At 35.0% G+C, this 24562-nt stretch overlaps 1 protein-coding gene across 8 annotated transcripts in view; it reads right to left on the bottom strand.

Annotated features, from left to right (window-relative positions):
• Positions 1 to 24562, bottom strand: part of UNKL (unk like zinc finger) — a 125890-nt gene that overhangs the window by 85636 nt on the left and 15692 nt on the right. For all 8 annotated transcript variants that reach the window (XM_072600334.1, XM_072600283.1, XM_072600293.1 and 5 more), the window contains 2 exons: positions 1433 to 1609; positions 756 to 889 (listed from right to left, as the gene is read on the bottom strand). In XM_072600334.1, the coding sequence (XP_072456435.1) occupies positions 756 to 795 (40 nt within the window). In that variant the 5' untranslated portion in view covers positions 796 to 889; positions 1433 to 1609. The remainder of the gene's footprint in view (positions 1 to 755; positions 890 to 1432; positions 1610 to 24562) is intronic.

Here is a 24562-nt window from a genome sequence, read left to right as displayed (position 1 = left end):
GAATAACCAACAGATGGGTTTACTACTTATGTACATGCAATGGTTTTTGTCATCAGATAAAATAACAGTCAGTTGAAAAAGGTGCAGTGTTTTCAATGATTCCCAAACTGCTCATCACTACAAAAGCTTTGTTTTTAATACCAATATTCTCCCAGTGATGCTATAAGGCTGCAAATTAAGAAATTCAATGAGCTCACAAAAATTAAAATTACAATTCCACTCCAATGGCAATGGCAAAACTACAAATAACTGCAAGCAAGTTGCATACATGTTGTTACCAAAGACTTACATCTAAGAAATGGAGTAAAAAGTAAAAGATATCATGTCTGTCTAAAAGGTGAGGGTCAATAACATTAAGAAAGAGATACAACTTTACAGTAAAGGTGAGTAGTACACTGATACCCTTGAGGTAAAAAAGGAACAAGAAGGCTTCCAGCATGCCCAGTAACATATCCATACAGCAGATTTGTAGCAAAACAGAGGCAACAGTATAGTGGAAGGAGTACCACATAGATGAAAACAAGGATAATTAACAATATTAAGGTTATAAAAATGTCCCTTTAATTCTAGAAACACTCCAAAGTGGTCTAAAAGATAATACTGAATCAGTGCAAACATATACTTCCAAAATACAGAAGAGATTATTTGGGGGACGGCACGGTGTATTGCAATTCACCTTTATGACTAAGTTCTCAACAAAACTAACACAAGAACAGATACAAGAGACAAGAGGAGGCTGAGTGATAGAATGTTACCTTGCCACCTGGGATCTTCCCCAAGGATTTTTTCTATCATTGCCTGGCTAGCTAAGACTCCAGGTTGCAAATCAGGAATGCTGTCACCACTTCCAAGCTGGCCATTTTGTAAGGCTTCTTGTGCCTGAAGTTCCCTAAAAGCAAACAAGTCAGTTTACAGATGTTAAATCTTCGGACTCCTTTTCTTTATAACTCTTTAAATAAAATGTTTAAATTCATGTTATTATTTCACTCTTTGGAGCCCTAAGATCCACTAAAAACAGCTGCTACCTGGTGGGTCCTGGATAGTGAAGTCACTAGCAGGCATCCTGCCAAGGAAACCCCCCAACACTCCTGGGATCCCACAAATGACCTGATTACCAGAAGCTTTATTAAGGATTTTATTTCCTAAATAAGTATCAGAATGCATTTTGAATTATTAGCCTCTTTTAGGGATGTTATCTCACAACCTAATATACTTAGTAAGTTATGAAGTTAAATTCAGCAGTATAAGTAGAATATAATGAGTAAAACATAATATTCCTATATAAACTAACTGCTTAAAAATTTGACTATTTAAGCAAATGATCATCAAAAGAGATGGTACCTAAGCTAGCTCTACTGTAGAAACAATTATAGCACAGTTACACAAATGAGGAGCTTGGCTACAACTTTCGGTTGAAAAAAGATTAATTCACCTTATATCATATACTGGTGGCCTAAGATCAAGAGGGCCATGAGCAAAGGCACAATGGAGTCCATTCTTCACACAATGGCCACGAGCATCTGTTTCATGGATGCATGTACCAGTCTTGTAATATCTGAGATGATACTTTCTTTCAGTGTCCCCAGTGGTCCGATGTAAATAAGGACATCTGCAAAATGGGAAAACAAAAGTATATCCAGTTCTTAAGAAACTTACAAAGTATTAGTTCTAGTTCAGCTTCATTTACATATTGGATCCTTAGTCAACACTAATTTTCTTCATTATAGAAGCTGAAAAGGAATTCTTCCACCTATGGGTTCTTTTGATAATTAAAGCACAGTTACTAGATCACTTAGCTCAGTGTAAAATTATCTAATGTAAATTACAAATATATCACTGATAAAAGTTACTAAGACAGAAGTCAGTCACTTTCATATTAAATAATTTCTATAATACTTTTTATCAATCTGAAAGCTAGTCAAACTAAATCACTTAGTTTACATTTCTTAGCATTCAAAGAAAAAAATTAATGAAAACACAGTAGGGTAACCATGTTTTTTACATTACTACTATGTCAATTTGTATGGAATAGTATAATGTGTCTTCCCTGGCCAAAGCGAAAAATCTCTCACCCAGACTAACACTGAACAGAGTGATTAACTTCAATGATATCAAACAGTACCTCACGAGCCTCTTTAAAACAGGCAAAAATGGAATATCTAGAATCTGAACAAGTACTAATTGGGCATCTGCCCTGAAAGATTTCAAACCAATCCTTTCCCTCATATAAGGTGCCTCTTAAATTAAAAATAGGAGGCTCTCGGGTACCTTACATCTAAAATAGGAGGCACGTGAGGTAATTTTAAATGAAAAAGTTAAATTACATTTTTAAAATAAATTTCACATTTTACAAAATATATTAAAATTTATGATTTAGTTCAATAGACATTTACTAAGCTCCTACTATATTCAAGGTATTAACGCTAGGAACCAGAGATACAAAGAAAAAAAGAATTTATTCTTAAGCAACTTACATTCTACTGAGGTGACATCTACACAAGCTAGTAAAAACAAAAGACAAAGTGTATACAAAGTCATTTAAAGAAAGCATAAGGACTTGCTATTGTCTGATTCATAGAGCCAATCAGTACTTTCAAGGAAGCTAGGGATCCCACAAGGCTGCAGTGATAAGGGATGGAGGACAGGGGTACTTGTACAGAAGCATGGGAGGAGGAAGATGGAATACGTATTGGGAAAAGCTAGCAAGTCAATGTGACTCTAATGAAGAGTATCTCAAGAAAAGTAATGTGAAATACAGTGGAAAGGCAGGATGGATGCAAATAATGGAGGGCATTAAATGCCACACAGAGGATTTTATATTTTTTCCTTGAGGCAATGGGGAGTCCATAAAGATGGAAGTGGGGTGGGAAAGGAGAGGCAAATTAAGAGGGTTCTGCAGGTAAGAACTGATAAGGGTCTAAACTTGGGGAGAAGCTATGCGAGTAGAGTGAAGGGAATGGATGAGAGGCCTTGTGGAGACACAATCAAGACAACTTGGCAAGTGATCAGATAGAGAAGTTGAGGGAGAGAGAAAACCAATGATGACCCTGATACTGAGAACCTGACAGAAAAACAGTAACTTTGTCATTGGCAATGAAGTCATTTAAAAGAGAGGAGGTTTTTCATGGCAATGTGAGTTCCCATTTTCTACCTGCTGACTCTAAGATGCCTACAGGTCATCAGGTGGGTATGTCCAGCATATAGGTAGAATGTATGAATAAGACTAGATTTCTGAAGAGAAATTAGAGATACATATATAAATTTGGGAGTCATCTGTATAGAGAAGAACTGAATCCATGATACATGGTATTGTCAGATTGGGGGGGAGAATAAAAAATAAGTTACTTATGGAGAAGACAGTCAGGGAAACTGATTTAAGGAACACACAGATGGGAAGGAAAATAACAATAGACTTGGGAATCAGAACAGTGAAGAAAATGAATGCACAATGAAGAAAGTGATGTTAAGACCTCCAATTTGATCCTGAAACTGCTATTTCAAAGGAAAAACAAAATCTTCCAAAGAATTTAGCTGTATTTACCTTTACAGCATTCTATCTTTTTACTTCCAAAAAACTGATTATCTCACTAAACTTTCAGAAGTTAAGCAAACGTGAAGTTACAACAAATCCGCACACTGAAAAAACAAGAGCAGACAAGCTCATGCCAACAGAGCAATGCTCTATTTATAAATTATTTGGCAAACAAACATGGCTTAAGTGACTGATTTTAAAAATTACCCCACAAAGTTAAGCTCCTTCAATTTACTAAAAATGGCTATGAAAACTTCTATCAACAAAAGGTTTTAAACTCCATAAAGAAGAGCAGGCAGAATAGTGGCCACAGTCTAAAAGAACAGGATACTCAGTTCTTTCCAAAAGGTCCCAGGGCTACTGTTTAATATAAAAGTAGCTGTTCTTCAATTTCCATCCAATGTTATTTTCTAAAGTTATCAGTGCTGCTGCCACTACCCTTATTTATTTGGAATGATCATGAAATCCTAGGTCCGTAATGAGTGAACTGATATATTGTGAACTTTTCTATACTATTTTTTTGTTCTCTATGGTAGAGTACCAGACTTGAAGTATGGAAAAGTTGGCTGAAACCATGCCTTAGGAACTTACTTAACTAGCTATATGGTCCTGGGTAACTTACTTTACCTATTTGGCCCCTAGTTTCCTCATCTCAAAAATGAGGGGTTGGACTAGACAACTTCTAACCCAACAGGGTTGCTTTGGTTCAGAGCTATCCCTGTACTCTATACAAGCAAAAGCTATGTAAAATAAACATTTTAAACATAGCAGGAATGTTTATTATTTAAAAGATATTTTGCAGTAAATATTTTATACTATTAAATTCCTCTTCTCAATTCTAAATTTTTATCAGAAATGCTCTGCCTGTTATTAATAAGTCTTATAAGATGTATTTAAAACCCAAAAAATAAAAGAGACACAGAATACATGACTTTAAGGAACTTCTATCCCAAAACACCTCAGAGACTTAATGCCCAGTTATTTAAATAAAGCCCTTGCTCTTCTGTTCTTTTTGTATTCACTTCATTTTGAATTAAGAAGGTGGGTATAATTTACCAGAAGTTGAGACAAGAGAGAAAATAGCAAAAGAGTAACTATGTGAGTGTGACGGAAAAGGAAAGAGATTTCTATAGCAACCCAAAAGAGACAAGATGGATTTAATGTCAATGTTCCAATGGATATAGTGGAGTTCAAATTCCCGCTTCTATTTTTTTGAACTTTGCACTTTGTCACTCTGACAATATAAGCCTAATCTGCCTACATTTCTTGGTCCCATTTAACCATCATATTAGTATATCCAATATCAAAGCTTTGAAAAAGAGAGGCAGTGGGAATAGTGGGTAGAGTGCAGAAGACCTGGGTTTGAATTCTACCTCTGGCAATTACCAGCCATGTGACCATGGGACAGTCATTTCATTGAAGCAACTGGACCTCAATTTTACCATGTGTAAGATGGGGATAACAAAACCCACACTACTCATCTCTTAGAGTTATAAAGATCACAAGATAAATGCACATAAAAATTCTATAATTTTTAAGTACAATGTAAACCTCAGCTATTACTAACAAGAAACCAATTCAACAAGCATTTATTAAGTGCCTACTATGTGCCAGGCACTGGGCTATGTACTGGACATACAAAGAAAGACAATAAACAGTTTCTGCTTTTCAGAAGCTCAATCTCATTTAACGTCCTTCTTTGTAAGTTCATTCAATGCAGCTAGTAAACAACCATTAAAACAGTGGCTTTCAATACCTTTTCTAGCAACTAGAGGTATCTTTTCACTCAGGACCCATAGGATATAGCTATGAGATGTTTGGATCAGGGGCAGTCTATGACAGTGGAGCAGGATCTCTAACTAGTCTGGAGAAGGAATCAAATTTGTGATTTTGGCCCCAACAACTCAGAGGTTTTCCTGCTGTATAAAAAAAGTTCCTTCTGCCTTTATCAGAAAATCTATATAATTAAAGCTCAAGGAGAGAGTCAAAGCATGATATACACTGCAGCAGATGCACTAGGTAGGCTGTAAAGGGTAGAATGTTCTAGTCCTTCACCAATACATCCTATACCACACAGGCATTAGGGTATAAATTGGTGACCTGACTTGTAGTAAAACCTCAAAGTAGGAGCACAGAAATGAAACTAAAATTAAACCCAACCCTTTCATTTTAAAGATGAGAAAATTGAGGCATTTATAAATGACCAATACTGAATTCAGGTCTTTTTCAACATTCCATTCTATCCTTACAGTAACAAGTCCTGTGGCTTTTCTTCTACCATCCAAGTTAAGTCTATCCCATCTACTTTGATTCTTAGTTATATGCAAAATTAAAGTCTTAATTAGTTGATTAGCTAAATGATACCTGGTTACATGATTTCCCCCAAATTAATGAATCTAGATCTATCAAGTTTTGTTCATAAAAAATGACTTCATAAAAATGTAATGCAGATTCAAGATACTATTTACTTATAAAATGAACCAGTGCAAGTCACATGTTAATCCAGTCAATTAAATGTACATGAATACAAAAGATAAAATAGATCTAATGAAACTGAAAAACTTTTGAATGAACAAAATTAGTACAATTAGAAAAAGAAGGGGAAGAGATTGAGGACAAACTCTTTGTATTAAATATCTCTGATAAGGTTCTGATGTCATAAACATGTAGGAAACTAAAAGAAATATAGATACAAGACATTCCCCAGAAGATCAAATATGAATAACAGTTCTCAAAGGAACTGTAAAGTTGAAAGAATGCTGCAAATTACAAAAAATAATAAAATCAAAATAAGTTAGATTTCACCTAACACACAGCAAATTGGCAAAGACAACAAAAGATGGAAATAATCAACGTTGCAAGGGTTTTGGAAAGATAGAAACACTAATGCATTGTTAGTAGAGTCACACACTGGTCTAACCTTTTCAGAAACAATGCGAACTATGCTAAGAAAGACAATAAAACAGCCATACCTCCTGATGATGAAATTTCATTGCTAATTATACACCAAGGAAGTCAAGGACAAAAAGAAAGGCCCATATATACAAAAATATTTATGGCAACATTTTTTGTAGTAGAAAAAACTGAAAACTTAGTAGACGCTGTTCATTTGGGAAAATGGCTAAACAAGTTGTGGCACACGTATGTATGGAAAATTACTGTGCTGAAAGAAACAGTGAACATGAATACACAGGAAAACTTATATGAACTGACATAAAGAGAAGTAAGCAGAACCAGGAAAACAACATACAAATGACTACAACATAAATATAACAAAAAAACCAAAACAATTTAAAGTGAATGCTGCGAAATTACGATAACTAAGCTTAGCTCCAAAGAAGTTTCTTTGCAGAAGTAAAGGACTATGCAAAAGTAAAGTACTAAAGTACCATGGTGTCGTTAGTTTTCCTGTACTGGATTATTTTAAGAGACTATTCTTTTAGAAGGAAATATTGGGTAATATATGAGATATTAAGATAATACACACATATACACGTGTGTGTATTAAAATGCATGAAATTAAAATTCAACCAAGAATTTGAAATCATGCTCAATAAAAATTTATTAACTTAATTATGAGTCAAAGAATATGAAACTTCAGATTGTCTGTCTAGCTCTCTATTTGTCTTTTCCAAGTTGGAATCAACGACATACCTCACCATATAGCTAAGAAAATATTACTACAATCATAAGAAAATTTAAAACCTACAGCGAAGCATCAAAACTTCTAGTTATATCTGCTTGGTCTATTGGAGCAAAAGGAGAGAAGAGACTTAACAAGAAGCTTCACGTATTGTATATTTCCGATTATTCCACATGTGACATTTTATTTTTTAATGCAATTAATTTAATGCAATTATTTGAAACTTATTTTGTTCAAGAAGTGTGATAGTCCAGAAAGCTTCTCCAAATTTTTTGGAACCTCTAGAGACACAAAAAGCTTCAGTTGCAACATCTGCCCTTCCTCTCTTTGTCTCTCCTAAACTTTTCTGGAAACTTCTATGCCCAGTATTTGCTTTCCCTATTTGATTTGCTAGTCAGTCCTTAGTGTATCCTTGACAGACATCAAAGATAAGAAGCTGGTCTGATTTGCCTAAGCAGAAACCAGGACTTTTCATCAAACTTCTCTAATAAGAGTTTGGTATCCAAGATACAGAAATAATAAACGTATGACTAGTAGCTATTCTCCAATGGATAAATGCTCAAAGAATATAAACAAACAGTTCTCAAAAGAAGAACCCCAAAGTATTCACAATCACAGGAAAGAATGCTCCAATCACTAATTACTAAGAAAAATGGAAATCAAAACAACCCTGAGGTTTCATCTTGTACACTGCAAACTGTCTAAAAAAATTTTTTTAAATGGTAAACACCCAATTTTGGAATGATTGTGGAAAGATGGGCACACTAATACATAATAGTGGTGGATCTGTGACATGTTACAACTATCATGAAAAGTAATTTAGAATTACTCAAATAAAGAGACTAAAATGTCCAGACCCTTTAAATCAGAGACCCCATTACTGGGTTTATACTCTAAGGAAAATACTAATTAAAAAAAAATCCCCATACACTCTAAAGTATTTATAGCAGCACTTTTTGTGACACGTAAGAATCTGAAACAAAGCAGATGTACATAAAGTGGGGAATGGTTAAACAAATTGAGGTACATGAATGAAACAGAATATTACTGTGCTGTAAAAAAATTATTTGTGTGATCAATACAGAGAAGTATGGAAAATCTATCTGAACTGATGCTAAATTAAATAAGTAGAGCCAAAAATACAATATACACAGTAACTACAATAATGTATATGTAAAGAATAACAATATAAAAAAGTCAAAAAGAAATGTAACAAAAGTACAAATATCAAACAGGACTCAAACAAAGAGATATAAAAGGGCACTCACAACCCATCCCTTTGTGGAGGTGGGAGGTCCACAGGTGTAACAAGTACATATTTGGGGACTTTTCCAATGTGTTGATAAGTTACGCTGATTTTTTTTCTTCTCTAAAAAATACTGATGGTTACATGGTATGGTTCTCTGGGAGGGGAAGGGGGAAGGATACTTGAGGTAGCTATGCTGATGTAAGAAACAGAAGATATCAATAAAAACTCTTTTTTCTCAAAAAGGTATATTAATCTGAATCATTTTAGGCCTTTCTGAAAACCTCTAAGTCCCACAACTGTTGGGATGAACTGAGGCAAAGAATCAATCTTTAAAAATCATTTGACCCAGGACTGCATAATTAATACAAAAATATAGGAAAGGACAGGTGTCTTTACTCAGTTAAATTCAAAGTATCTTGTTTATTTCACCAAAAAGTCAGACTATACCAAATGACATATAATCATTAATGATCTATCAGATAAAAGAGGTGATGTAAAGAAATACCTAGAAAATATATGGTTTATTCAACAAACAGTTATCAAAGTGCCTACTCAAGTTGCAGCTAGGTGGTGAAATGGATAGAGCAGAGGCCCTGGAGTCAGGAGGATCTGAGTTCAACTCCAGCCTCAGACACTTACTAGCTGAGTGACCCTGAGCAAATCACTTAACCTTGTTTGCCTCTGCTGAGCCAGAGAAGAAAATGGCAAAATCATTCCAGTGTCTTTGTCAAAAAAACCCCAAATGGGGGCATGAAGAGTCACAACTAAAGAGACACAACAAACTACTGAACAACAATGTGCCAGACACTGTGATAAGCACTGGGGATACAAAAAGAGGCAAAAACCAATCCCTGCCCTCAAAGAGCTTAAAATCTAATGCAAACAAATATATACGAAATGCACTACATACAGCATAAATAGGAAATAATTAACAGAGGGAAGGCATTAGAATTAAGAAGCATTGGAAAAGGCTTCCTATACAAGGTGGGATTTTATTTGAGACTGAAAGGAAGTCAGGGAGGTTAATAGGCAGAATTTAGGAAGGAGCAAGTTCCAGGAAGGGAGGACAGCAAGAGAAAATGACCAGAGAAAGAGTGTCTTGTTTGAGGAACAGCCAGGAAGCCAGTGTGATTGAATTGAGGGGTATTTGCTGGCAGTAAGGTGTAAGAAAACTGGAAGGGTAGGTGGAGGCTAGGTGATTCAGGGTGATGAACACAAAACAAAGAATTCTGCATTTGCTCCTGGAGGAAATAGAGAGTTTATTGAATATTTATTGAGTGTGGTGGGGTGAGCAGGTGACATGATCAGTGGCTGAATGGAGAATGGATTGGAGTAGGGAAAGACTTAAGGCAGGCAGACTCACCAGCAAGCTACTGTCGTAACTAAGCTGTGAAGTTATGAGAGCCTGTACTAGAGTGGTGGCAGCATCAGAAGAAAGAGGGGGCGCTACCTGAGAGATTTTGCAAAGGTGAAGTTGGTGAGCCTTGGCAACATCTTAAATATGAGAGACATGAGGAATCCAGGATGATTCTTAGGTTCCAAGCCTGAGTTTACTAGGATGACACTACTGTCTTCTATAATAATATGGAAAGTTGGAGTGGAAAGAGCTTAGGAAGAAAGTTAATGAGTTCTATATGGATATATTGAGTTTAAAAGGTCTACTGGACATCCAGTTCAAGATGTCTGAAAAGTAGTTGGAGATGCAAGTTTGGAGGTCAGCAGAGAGATTGCATGTGAGTGCTATTAAAAGAAAATAACACCTATTCAGGAAATCAAATACAAAATTGATACAAAGAAGTTTCTTAGGAAACTAGGGAAATTAGGAAAGGCTTCTGTATGAGGTGGCACTTGAGATGAGTTAAGGATCCTATGAAGCAGAAGTAAGGAGTAGTACATTAGAGGCATTCACGAGAGCCCAAACAAGGACACACAGGGGGAAAACAAAATGTCATGTATGGGGAAGAGCAAGGAGGCCAGTTTAACTTAACGGAATGTAGAGCACCTGAAAGGTGAGCTAGAGACAAACCGGTAGGCTTTAAAAGATCCAAGAAAAAAGGAGAGTATGCATCTTGTCTTGAGGCAAGAAGCCAGTGCTGAAGCTTCTTAAGCAGGAGAGTGACAGGGTCAGAGTTGTGTTTTAGTAATATGACTCTGATAACTATGTAGAGGATGCACTGCAGAGGTGAGGCTAGAGGTAAACATTAATGCAGTAGTTCAGATGAGAGGTGATAAGGTACTGAACTGGAATAGTGGATATGTGGACACATGAAAGGAGATGGATGGGAGAGATATTACAGAGGAAGCATAAACAAGACTTGGCAACTACATGGAAATAAGAGGTAAGTCAAAGGGAGAAAGTGACAAATCTAGGATGATACCAAGATTTAAAACCTAAGAGACTGAATTTAAAACCTCCCAGTGACCTGAGAGATGATACACTGAAGATTCAGAATGAGACATAAATTTTGGAATATGGCCAGTTTGTGGCACTTGTTTTTAACTGTGACTATTTATTAAATAGTTTTTGTTTTTCTTCTTTTTTTAATTTTGGTTGGAAGTAGGGTATGATCCTCAGGGCATATTTGACCAAGTGATTGACTCTCCTACTCAATCAACTCTATCACCTCTATAACAAAATACACAATGTCTCTACTTAGCTTTAAAAGTCACAACCAGTCCCCAACTTATCTTTCAGCTTCATCATTTATTCCTTCTCCTCTACTCTTCAAATCAGCCCAACTAGCTTTCTCTCTATGTAACACACAACAGTCCATCTCCTGTCTCTACACCTTTGCAGTGATCATCCCTTAGTGAAGTGAATAGATAGCTTTTTCTAGGAGTATGGTTAAAAAAAAAAGGAGAAAATGTGGGAGAGTTAGAACACTAATTCATTGGTGGTGGAGCTGTGAGCTCATCCAACCATTCTGGACAGCAGTTTGGAACTATGCCCAAAGGGCTACAAAAATGTGCATACCCTTTGACCCAGCAATATCGCTACTAGGACTGTATCCCCAAGAGACCATAAAAATGGGAAAGGGTCCCACATGTACAAAAATATTTATAGCAGCATTCTTTCTGGTGGCCAAAAACTGGAAATCAAGGGGATGCCCTTCAACTGGGGAATGGCTGAATAAATTATGGTATATGAATGTAATGGAATACTATTGCGCCATAAGAAATGATGAACAAGAAGACTTCAGAGAGGCCTGGAAGGACTTATATGATCTGATGCTGAGCGAAAGGAGCAGAACCAGGAGAACTTGGTGCACAGCAACGACCAGTGTGCGAGAGTTTTTTTTTGGTAGACTTGAAATTTCGTAACAACGCAAGAACTTAAAGAAAAAAAAATTCCCAATGGTCTTCTAAGGCAAAATACCTTCCACACTCAGAGAAGGAACTACGGAATTCATTCACAGAATGTAGCAGATCGTGTTTGTGTGTGTGTGTGTGTGTGTGTGTGTGTGTGTGTGTGTATTATGTTTTGATTTGTTCTATGATTTCTTCCATTTATTTTAGTTCGTCCATACAGCATGACTACAGTGAAAACGTATTCAATAGGAAAGTGTATGTAGATCCTATATAGAATTGTGTGCCATCTTGGGGAGGGAGGGGGGTGGTGGTGGGGAAATCTAAGTTTGATGGTAGTGATTGTAGAACATTAAAAAAAAAATTTTAAAAAAAGGAGAAAATATTGTGCATAGGATGAAATTTTAAAGAGAACAAATGAGGCTTTTTTACACTTAATTCCTATTCCCTACTGACCTCTGTCACACAGACTACCAGTCTTTAAGAGTGATTTCAAATACTGCATGGCTCCATCTTCTACATGAAATTCTTTTTTGATCCTCACACTGCCAGATTCAGAGCCCTCCCACTCAAACTACCTTGTATTTAACCACTTTGTACGTTGTATTTACTCCCTTTATACCTATGCTGTACATATTCATATATGTAACGGTCTTTCCCCCAATGGAGAGTAAAACTCCTTAGCAGTAAGGCCTGTTTCATTCTTTGTACTTATCTAGCTCCAGCACCTAGCACAGTACCTGGCACTAACAGGCACTTAAATGCTTCACTGACTGATAAATAGAAAATAATAGCATTTGAGAAGTAAAAGGAGAAGAAATGAATGTAGTCAGTGTTTTGTAGGTATAAGACTAAAAACAGGAGAAGATACATAGGATGCCAGTGAGAGGCTCAAATGACACAATTCTATAAGCAACTTTATAGAAGGTAAGGCACCCTTCTGATATCAAAGAAATAGCTACTGAAAAAAGGTTTTCTGTTTATTCAAACACCTAATTTTCTCTGGAAAAATTCTTTAGCTCTGTCCACATATTGCATATATAAACATTAAGATATTTCAATTTATTAGATTTCTTGCTCACTGCAATTAAGACATTCATACAAACAAACAAAAAGTTTTTTCTATTGCTTCAATAACTATATTTGTGAATCTGAATGATCTGTGAATGTGAATCTGGATGTTTTCTTTTTTGTAATAGGTTTTTTTTACTTTTCTGTATTTCCACTACTTAAATGATCTCAACTGCCTTTGCTTATATTAGTTGTACCTGCTTTAGTGAGTTTTTTCTTCAAACCAATTATGCATTTATCCATCATGAAAGAACATTATTTTACTTATGTTGTAATTAGTGGATAAAAAATTTAAGAAAATTAAAACTGCTGAAAATTTCAAATTAATATTGATAACTCAGTTATTTCCATTTTTTTTGAAGTTGTAGAGTGGTTTGGAAACCAGATCACTAATTTTACCTGCCAAGATAATGATATTAAGAAACATAACAGAAATTATGATATTGCAACTTCCATAAAAAGACTAATTAACTTCAAGTTTATGTATTTCAAATGCAGTTAAGTAGCAACCCACTTGTGTCATGGACCTATGCAGACCAAAGGTAATGCACCCAAAGAAATTTAGTCTCATTTATGCATATCATATTAAATGACTATATGCTTCATTCATCTGAAAATGGAACTAATTTCATCATATATTGGGTATTTGTATGTGTGTTTTTTAAAAATTCTAACTTAGACTATGTTTTTATTGGAAAAAGTAGGTGTGTTTCTGCAGTAATTGTACTGGAAAGTACCAGGGTTTTATATCCTAATTAGATGTCCCTCAGAGTTTGGAAAATTCTGCCTTAGGTGAGCATGTACCTATATTTTAAACTTCATTTGATGAAAATACTCATGAGATCATTTTACAAAGTTATCTCCATAGTAATTATGTGAGGGACATGAATGCTGCATAGGAGACACCTTTTAGGAAACCCCTTAAAGCAGCAGTTCATCATACTAAGTCCTCAAATGCCTAAAAAATTCCTAGCAAGAGAAACTCTAGGCAATACTGTGTTCCTACTCTAAAGAATTCCATATCACAATGGAATACTATTGTACCATAAGAAATGAGGAGCAAACAGACTTCAGAAAAACCTGGAAAGGCTTGCTGTTCCATGACTGACTTTGATAGACTTAGCTCTTCTCAGCAATGTAAGGATCTAAGACAACTCCAAAAGACTCATGAGATGGAAAATGCTATCCATATTCAGAGAAAGAACTTCCATCCAGAGATGGAAGCACACTATTTGCTCTCCCTTTCTTTTGCTGTTTTGTGTTGTTTCTTCTTTCAAATAGTTCCTCCCGTTAGTTCTAATTCTTCTTTATATCATGACTAATGTGAAAATGTTTAATATGAATGGATAAGTAGAGCCTATTATCAGATGGCACACTGTCTTGGGGAGGGGGCAGGTGAGGAAAGGAGAAAAAATCTGAAACTCAAAATCTTATGCAAGTGAATGTTGAAAACGAAAAATGAATTAATTAAAAAAAAAGAATTCCACAAATAAGAAGTACAGTGGCTGTCTCTATTTCCTTATTAATGATTTCCTTGTCAACCCACTACATTGTCTTTGCTCTCAAACAGCTTCACAATGAGCTCCTTTTTGCCAAGTCCAATGGCCCTTCACAGACTAATATAATGCTGAAGCAAAAGGGATCATCTAGTCCAGGTGTCAGCAAACTACAATCCATTCTTGCTTGGACTGTAAAAAAGCAGTATCTGATGCTCCAGCAAATCAATTTTGGCCCATCCCTCTGTCATTTTGAAAATGAGCAAACCAAGCCAGAGAGAGGTCTCCATCGGTCATAAATGTATCTCTCCTGAACTGCTAAGATAAATATTCTTGCTTCTTTCTCACTCTCTCATTAAAAAATGCCCAACATTTTTACACATCAAGTTTTCTGCAATGTATGCTATCATATATTTTCTCCACAATATTACCCAATTCTCACATTATGTAGTGCTTCTTTTCTTAACTACTGAGTTACTTATGTTTTGTCATATATTCACACAAGTTTATATACTTCTTAAATTGATTTCTAGAATTTCTAGTCTACCGATCATTCCTTCTGGTTTTCTTTCTTTTTAAGCACAACACTACTTTTGGTGAACTTGAAGAGAAGAATCAGAGGAAAAAACTCATTACAAAGTTATCTAATTAATTTCCTTAGTTTCCCTATGATTTTTATGAACTATCTCAGGAAAGTCTCACCTACATATATCAAAGTTATTTCACAGATTTACTACCATATTTGACCCCTACAAAACAGCCTACAAATGAGAAGGTCAGAATGGCAGACTAGAAAAATAACACAATGATCAAAAAGTAGATAAATTTTAGCATTCTTCTCAGCATAATTAAGTTACAATTTAATAGTGATAAGGACCCAAACAGCTCAAAGAATAAAGGTCCTTATCTAAAGCAGAGAGTAAAACACACTCACCTAAAAAGCCTGTGGAGTTGTTGGTTTCTGAAGAAATCAAAGATGATCTTTGTTGGGGAAGATGTCGGGATTCCCACTCTCAATTAGTCTGATTTTTAAACATTACATTTAAACCTTACATTGCCCAACTTTATGTCTCCTCATCTCCCTTTATATATAGGATTGTAGTTATACATGGTTCTTAAAATGAATTAAAATTTGTTTTGATAATAGCTAGCATTTGAAAGGGGCTTTAAGATTTTCTAAAATGCTCTACATATATTATCTCATTTGATCCTCACAACACTTGATGATAGGGACTGTCTATTGCTTTAATATTCCAAGGGCTTAGCAGTACCCAGCACATAGTAGGTGCTTAATAAATGTTTATTAACTACTGACTGATCCACACCACTGAAGTTAGAATGCAACTGAAGTATTAAAATATCAAAGTACATTTCAAGCAAATCTTTCAATAACAACAACAAAAAACAGACTCAAGATGTTATCTTAACTTTTGGTGTTTAGAACAGACTCTGGGTGGACATTTTATCTTGTCTATTAACAAACTCCTATGAACATTCTCCTTCTAATCTACACAAAATATTCAAGTCAGCTAGCTATTTGCAAACAATAGCAATCAACAAGCATTTATTAAAACACCTACTATGTGCCAGGCACATAAGGAAAAAAATGAACAATAATAATAGGCTCTTTGTAAATACAGACTGATTTGCTCTGAGATACTATAAGTACATCTATACATCTACTCTAACTGAGGAACATACAGAATAAGAAATGATTTTAAATGCCTGCCTTCACACAAACTAGAAAGAGAACTATTATCAGAGGACAAAACTTGACATTAAAGCACAAAAAAGTTTCAAAGAAGCACTTTATAAACAATATGTTGTAAAGTCCCAAACAAACACTAAGCCATATCATATCCTACCTAGTACACAGGCAAAGATTATATTATACCTATCTTTAGACTTCAACGCAACTCATGCTAAGACTCAACACATTAGATTTTTCTCTCCCCATACTAATGGGACTCATTTTTACAATGCCCTTTGCCAATTCCAAAAAACCCAATCTCCTCAAGAATGCTTTCAAAGCAACTCAAATCAACAAAGCAAAAGAACTTTAGTCAATGGAAATAAACATTTGCTAAGCAGAGAAAATCAGCAAATGAAGATGGTAAAGGAGAAGAGTCACAATGACAGATTTTATTTTCTCTACTACTAATCCTCAATTATTTCGCCTGAATTAGCATCGACAGTATCCGCTAAATTTCCATTATAAAACAACTTCCCCATTCTACAAGCTGCTTACTTACACCACAGATAAAGTCATGTTTCAAACCTTGGATGCTATAGAGGACATTTCTCTTATAAATGGCACGATATAGCAAAAATTAGATCTAGATAACTTAAGCAGCCTATGGAAATTTACTTCTTCAAAAGTCCTACGTACTTTACAAGAACATGGTAAAGACAGAATGAGATAACATGAGAAAGCATAATATAAATTATAACAGAGCCTATAAATGTAAAGTATTATTATTAAACACAGAAAATCAAAACAAATTTTGTTATCCTTATTTCTATGGCACATAATCTCAGTACCCTCCACGGAACCATAAAAAGTATCCTGAACAAAATATATCCCAATTAATACTTTTTGAATATTTAATGTAACACCAGAATTATAATAGGGGAAGATCTCTCAAGTATTCTAAAAGTTCATTTGAATTAAAACCATTATTATGGTGAATTTTTTCCCTGTTCCATAATATTATGAATAAAGTTTACTCAGAAAAAGATCAAATAATTATCTATATTAACATACCATATACTGATATAACTCTTTCTCAGTGGGAGAGGGAGAAAAAAAATCTAAGCCCTAGAAATCAAATTATTTTTTAAAATATTTCATATTAAGGAAAGAGAAAAGGAGACAAGAAAAAAAGGATTTAACATAAAAAGTTTTGCATTTTAATTTCCCACAATGTAATACGGCTCAACATTATTCTAATAGCTGTGTTTTTAAGTCAATTTTGCAAATGAAAGAAAAGAAACATGCAAATTTTTTAAAAAGTCATTTGCAAATGAAAAGGTATCAGTACTCTACCAAGATGAAAGTCTCTTAAAAAAATCAACTAAACATTCTAATTACAAAAGAAGCAACCGTCAATAACTCCTCAGGTAGCTAGCTGGCTAACAGTGGTAGTCCAAATGCATGTGATCAATAAGAACCAATCACTGCCCTGACTGAGAAAAGGGGTGTGTGCTTTTTCAGAACAAAGGACATTTTAAATGGGTGAGAAACAGCCAATAAAGTGTCCAGAGATTTCATTTCTACAGTAAGGTTTACAATATTAGAAATGAAACGGAAATTCTTAAAAGGAAACTTCCATACTGTGCAAACCCAGCACGGCTAAAAGAGGTGTGAGCATCCCTGTTGCTGCAAAGTAGTAGGGAACCAAAGTCATGCTATTTCCTCATTCCTATGCACCAGCAAAAATACACTAGGCACATAACAAAGCAGCTCAACTACAAGATTCCTCTACTTCTGTAATTTGCTGAGGGAGCCAAAACTCATAGCTATTTTAAATAAGCAGAAGACTAACCATTATACACATCCAAAAGGCATTTTCCAACAATAAACTAACTCAAATAAAATCAAGGTGCTCTGCCCTAATTTTGGAAAAAGACAATTAAATGATAAAGAAGTTTAACTAGGGGCCCATATTTACCCTTCCTACCAAAAACATACTAGATTTATTTTAGTGACATAGGCTGGCAACCTCAGCATCATCCTCAATCCTTCATATTTACTCCCCATATACAATCTGTTGCTAAATCTTGTTTCTGCATTCACAATATTTGTCTTAGATAGGTCCTTTTTTCCACTCACACAGCCACTGCTCTGATGTAGGTTCTCCTCACCTCAAACTTATCATTTCATCATCCTTTGGGTTGGTCCCCCTGGCTCAAATTTCTCCTCACTCCAGTCCATCTTCTACTCAGTGAGTGCCAAGGCATTCTTCCTAAAGCCTGTCTGTCATCCTCTATACAAACTCCAATGGCTCCCTATTACTATCTCAGGATCAAATATAAAATCCTGCCTGGCTTTTAAAATCCTTCAAAACCTTTCTATCTTTCCAGTTTTTGTGAAGTCTTCATGCAATCCAGCAACACTGGTCTTCCTGCCTCTCCTCAATCCAGCTTTTGACTCCATGTATTTTCACTGATTATCCACATGACTATGCTGCTGTCCCTCTTCACCACTGCCTCTGGGTTTCCTGGACTCAAGGCTCAGTTCAAAATCAAAATCAGTTCATAAGTAGAAGAGTCCGAATTCCCCTTCTCTCAATATTCAGACACCTCCCCTTCCCCACCTTGTTAAAGTAAAACTGGCAAACACTACAAATCAGGGCTTGATTTACAGTTTTGCTGACTGCCTAATTTAAGAAAATGAAAGATAAAATGTTAATAATGCAGATTATACATGTAAGTGTGTCATGTTTGGATTTTTCTTTCCAGAGTCAATTGTTAAACACTTTCCAGCACGATGCTGTTACTTTTCATTTATACTGTATATTATCTTGTACGTACATAGTTGCCTGCAAGTGACTGACTCCACTAGAATGGTGAGCTCCTTTACAGAAGGTATTTTTTGTCATTCTTTGCATCCCTCAATGCTAACACGGAGCATGTAACAAAATAAGCACTTAATAAATTCCAACAATTTTAATTTAAGACCAAAAATCTTAATTATCTAATCCTAAACTCTGGTATTCTACCATCTAGAACATACAGTTAATTAGCACCTTAACATTCATAGAATAAGTCATTGATCCTACAGGGCCTTCTTAATTTAATATTTATGTTTAATTTAGTCAGTTTTATTTGTGTGCTATCACTTAAATTGTGTCTAAATACTTAAATGTTGGTAATTCATATTTGGAAACTCAATTAGGCAAAATATTTAACTAATGAAAATAATCACCCCAACATCCATTCCAGAGAATGAAAATCATGTAAGATACAAACTTTGTAAAAAGTAAACATGTAAACTTCCAAACCTGAGACTATCTTCCTGAGACTATCTTATGAGCAGCATTTCGATCTGGGGAAAGAGGCAAGTAGGGGTAAAAGAGATTTATTTTCTTTTAAAACAGAAAAAAAAGCCAAAAGATTCTTCTCCCTTTAAAATCCTGTTAGTCAGTTTCAAAGGAACAGAGGTTCATATAGAAACATAAATATTTTAAAAATCAAATAACACCAATAACTTATTCATTCAAAGGAATAAGTCCTAGAAACTAACTTAGAATTGCCTTACCATTTAGAATTATATCAATGTCTCTAAATTCTGAAACGTTTGTATAACTTTTTTTCTACTATAGTATCACCCTTCAAACCTCTGCATTTAAATTTGGTCTGCCATTTAAAGTTAAGAAAAATAGAATCAATGGACAGAACCTTGCCAGGAGACTTAAAAGAAATTCTTTTCCAAATCCAAAATCTCCCCAGGCAAGACATATCTAATGAATGATCCTGGAATTGGAAAGGAACTTGTATCTCCAACTTGCCCAATCTCAAAAAAAAGATCACAGAATTCTGAAAGAGACAGATCATATTTAATGATTATAGATAGGGTCAGTCTTTGGTCTCAAGGAGTTTTCAATGTAATGGCAGAGAAGAAACAGACACATGATGAACACAGATACTCAAATAAATACTTTAACTGGAAGTATAGTCATTGATAACCTAGAGAAATTGGCAATCAAGTAGAGGACTGAAAAATCAAGGAAAGATTGCTGAAATAAGAACTTTCAGATGTAATGAGAGCAAAAACAAACAATAAAAAACTGGGTAGACTCTCTCATAAATACCACCCCACCCCATCACCACTACCACAACCAACTTGAAAGCAATAAGACAAGCTAGAGGGAAAGAGTACTGAAGGCTACTACCTGCTCAACTACAGGCAAGTCACTTAACCTCTCAGTGATATCAAAGCAACTCTACAGATCAGAGTCTGAAACCTTTTTCATGTGTCAAGAACATCTCTGGCAGTCTAAGGAAGGCCATGGATCCCTTTTCAGAGTAATATTTTTAAATGAATAAAATTCACAGGACTAAAAAAGAAACTAATTATTTTGAAATACAATCATAAAAAAATATATTTTTAAAGTTCATGGTCCCCAGGTTAAGAATCCCTACTCTGGACTGTAAACTATAAGCTACAGGTAGATTACTGATCTGCAACAGCAGAAGGAATTTTCACATCAGGAGTTCCACATCTGATGAAATCACAAGTCTAGAACTTCCCCTTTCCAAGAAAATGAAAATACAATTATTTAAGCTGTCCTCTGATGAATCTTCATGACAAGGAGCTAACTCTGAGTATATCCTACCAGAGAGCAATGTCTGGCAGATCCTACCAAACCATTAAGTCATCAAATACAGATGAACTCCATAATGAACTGTATGTGTCTGAGGACCAATCTCACTGAGTTTAGAGAGGCTTATCACCAGGTTGGCTACAGAGTAATGAATTATTTGGCCATAGTAATTCTGAAAGATCATTTACTAAACTATAGAGCGGTTACTATCTATGATGGTTGAGGAAATGCTCGGTAACAAAGGCAATAGGCAATAGGCAAAAGCAATAGGACCTACATAGTGCTTTAAAGATTACAAAATGCTTTACAGATACAATCTTATTTAATCCTTACCAATAATCCTGTGAGAGAAAGTACAATCATTTTAAAGATGCAAAACTCCAGGCACAGAGACGTTAAATAACTCACAAAAGTAATAAGATGAAGCCAAGACTTTGCAAGTCCCACAATTCCAAGTTTTGTGTTCTTTCTACTATATCACACTATCACATGTAGAAAAAATAACGTCCCGGTTATGTTCATCACTTATAAAATCACTTACCAAGTACATTTAGACATATAGTAAAATGAGGGAGGAGGGAAGAAACACAGTATTTATCTTGGGGGTGAGGCTTTCAAAATGCATAAAAAGATTTCCAATGGAAGGTGGCAAAAGTGAAGATAAACCAAAAATCACTACAACATTTGGTTTCAGAACATTTGGTTTATATTGAAACACAGTCTTAAGAGGAGAAGGGGTAGCATAAGAGGATGGAGGAAGGAAACAAACACCTGTGGTCTAAGTAATTAGCAACTATGACTCCATGTGAGATACACAAGCAATCCTAAGTATTAGGGACACAAAGATAAAAAAATGTCAAGAGTCCCTACCTCAAGAAACTTATTGTTTAGGGTGTGGGAAAGTGGGCAGAAGGCATATATAAGCATAATACAAGGTACAAATTTGATGGGGCAAAAGAGAAATAAAGATAAAATGGCTCTAAGGAAAACCTGAGGTGGCAAACAACATGGGCAGGGAAAAATACAAAGAAGAGAGAACATGGTACCTACCTCCTGCAGGAACTGACATTTCAAAGAATTAGGAATAAGACAGAAAAGTGAGAAAGGGATAATAAAAACAAGACAAAACATGGATATTGTTTAGAAGAACTCACACTTGGTACTTTAGAAGCTTTAATTTCATAGAGAGCACAAAGAGACTTAAAAGGAATAAACAAAGTATAAAGATCATGAACTGAAGAATAAAACTTTAATGAAAAAATAATAAAAGTTAATGAAAAGAACAAAGTAAAAATCCTTTTTTTAAAAGAAAAAGGCAGAGAAAATGGTGAAGAACCACTAATAAACAAGTTGAAAAGGAAAAAAAGGGGATTTTAAATTACTTTACAGAGGAGAAAAAGAAGGGAGGAGGATGGGAAGAATTAGATAGTTAAAGGAAAGAATGAGAAGGGAATCAATACGTTAAGTGAAACTTAAGTGAAAGGGTTGACAAATAGAAGGTGGAGAGAGGCACGAAGTTACGGAAAAGAAAGTGTGGAAAATAGAGCTGTTTTCAAGTAGATTAAGCAAAAATAAAGTAGTGACAAAGTATCATCATAAAAGAAGAGGAATTAAAAAAACTCATTCAGAAAAAATAACAGTATCAGAGACATACATTTTTAAAATTCGAATCTAGTTCTCCTAACTTAAATAAAAAGTAACAGAATGCATAAGAACACAAACTGGTCCTTACAAGAAACATATCTAAAAAACAAAGACATACTAGATTGATAAGAACTAGATTGGGACAAGAAGTAAAAAGGTCAAAGAGTGGCAGACTGGAATGTCTTTGGGAGACTGAAAAATAATCCCAGGGTTCTCCCTGAAACAAAGGCTCATCTTTTTTACACCAATCAATATTCTTTTGGTCACATGGCTACAAACCATAGAAAACAAAAGTCTCTGAAGAAATGAAGTTAAAGGTGGACTTAAAAGCATTCAAGGAGGTATGGTGGGCATGAGCAGGCTGCTGAATGAATGAATACAAGGCATTAGAGATGAGGAATTGTGCATAAGAAACATTACAAAGAATGCTCTCTGAGAAACACGAGTGGAAAAAAGGATGAGTCACTTATTGAGTAAAAGGGATAAAGTAAAAGACAGACTAACTGTTCCACCAGTATTAAAAAATGTCAACAACAAAAAAAGAAAGCCCCTAGCACACTGTGTAGTCTCGTTCTAGCAAATTTACAGGAGGACATGGATAAAAGTTGCACAAGAAAGACATGGATGGCTTCTGATCTGCATTGTGAGAGGGAATACCTACACAGATGAAGTCACAGATCTACTGGATTATTGAGAGGCTAAGATGGAGCCAAATTATGAAGGACTTTAAATGTCAAGTTAGGAAGTCTGTATTTTATCTTATAGGCAATAAGAGCTATTGAAGATTTTTGAGGAGTAGTACTGTTGAATCTATACACTACACAGATTATTCTCAACTATTTTTATTAGTACATTGAAGTTCACTGTAGAGATAGACTCTAATATATATTACATATATACACACACATACATGCATATATGCATATACATACATGCATGTACACACATATACATATGTATATAAATACATATATAAAAACGTATATCCTTACTAGCTGTATGACCCTGGGCAAGTCATTTAATTCTGTTTGCTTCAGTTTCCTCATCTATAAAATGAACTGGAAAAGGAAACGGCAATCCACTCCAATATCTTTGCCAAGAAAACCCCAAATGGAGTCATGAAAAACAACAACAGTTGTACACTTCCCTTTTACTCAATAGAGTAAAGGTAGTTGTAACCATAAAAAATAATGGCTGACGTGTGGAAACACATACATACAAACACAAAAGATCATGTGTGCTGACTGAGATTTCTTTAAACAAATAGACCACCTCCCAGGTTCACAGACAGAAAAAGATTAAGAAATAGTTTGAGAGAGCTTTACTAGATCCTCCTACACTTCTAACCACCTTTCTTCAGTATATCCACCATCTTCAGGTTTGACTCACAGTTTCTGACCACTTTCCCTTTAGGTCATCACTTATAATATAGTGAACAAAAGGAATAGAGATGAGTACATTTACTACTGTAGAAAAACATTTATATAAATAGGTCAGTGTCTCTGTATCCATCCCTATCATGTAACAGAACCAAGCTTCATAAAAGCATGGCACAGTGGACAGAACACTAGATGAAGAGGAGTCAGAGAACCTGGGTTTTAACCCCTGCTCTGTCACTATATGATCTGTGTAACATTAAACAAGTGAGGAAATGTGTAAAGAGCTTTGAAAATCTTAAATCAAGTTATAAATGTAAACTTTTAAAAAATATTTATCAATTTGGAACTTTCTATAAAATAAATTGGCTGTACTAAGGTACTTCCAATTCTAAAATTGTATGGTTTTACTATCATTCAACTTCCAAAACTTATCTTCTGCATCTTCAAAATTACTCTAGACATCACTGAAGCAGAAGAGTTCAAATTAAATTATATCTATTACAACAATAAATCTATAATTAAAAATCTATTCTTATCTGTTAATTTTTTAAAAGTCATTTTGAGAAATTGTATAGCTACATTAGAGTTAGGCCTTTCCAGTTTAGAAATCTGGTCCAAGAAGATATCTAGGATCCAGAATTGTAATTTTATCTTTTGCCACTAACTAGAGGGTAGCCTTGAAAAAATATGCAACTTTCCAGTGTTTTGGGGATGGAAGTGGGGGGAGGGACGGAGGGAATTTCCTCTCTCAGTGGAATAAGCACTAATTACTAAGTACTTTGAAACTCCTGGGTGAAAGATGGCAAAGAAATTTAAAACACCATTATAGACTATCAAAACAAGTAACTTCATACTCTAATTAAAAATTACAAACATTTAAATTCTTCAGTAAGAATCAGAATGTCAACTTGGGTTC

Source organism: Notamacropus eugenii, chromosome 1 (assembly GCF_028372415.1).
Source record: "Notamacropus eugenii isolate mMacEug1 chromosome 1, mMacEug1.pri_v2, whole genome shotgun sequence".
Classification (NCBI taxonomy): Eukaryota; Metazoa; Chordata; class Mammalia; order Diprotodontia; family Macropodidae; genus Notamacropus; species Notamacropus eugenii.
The sequence above is the reverse complement of the archived record's forward strand: the minus strand, read 5'-3'. Positions and strand labels throughout refer to the sequence as shown.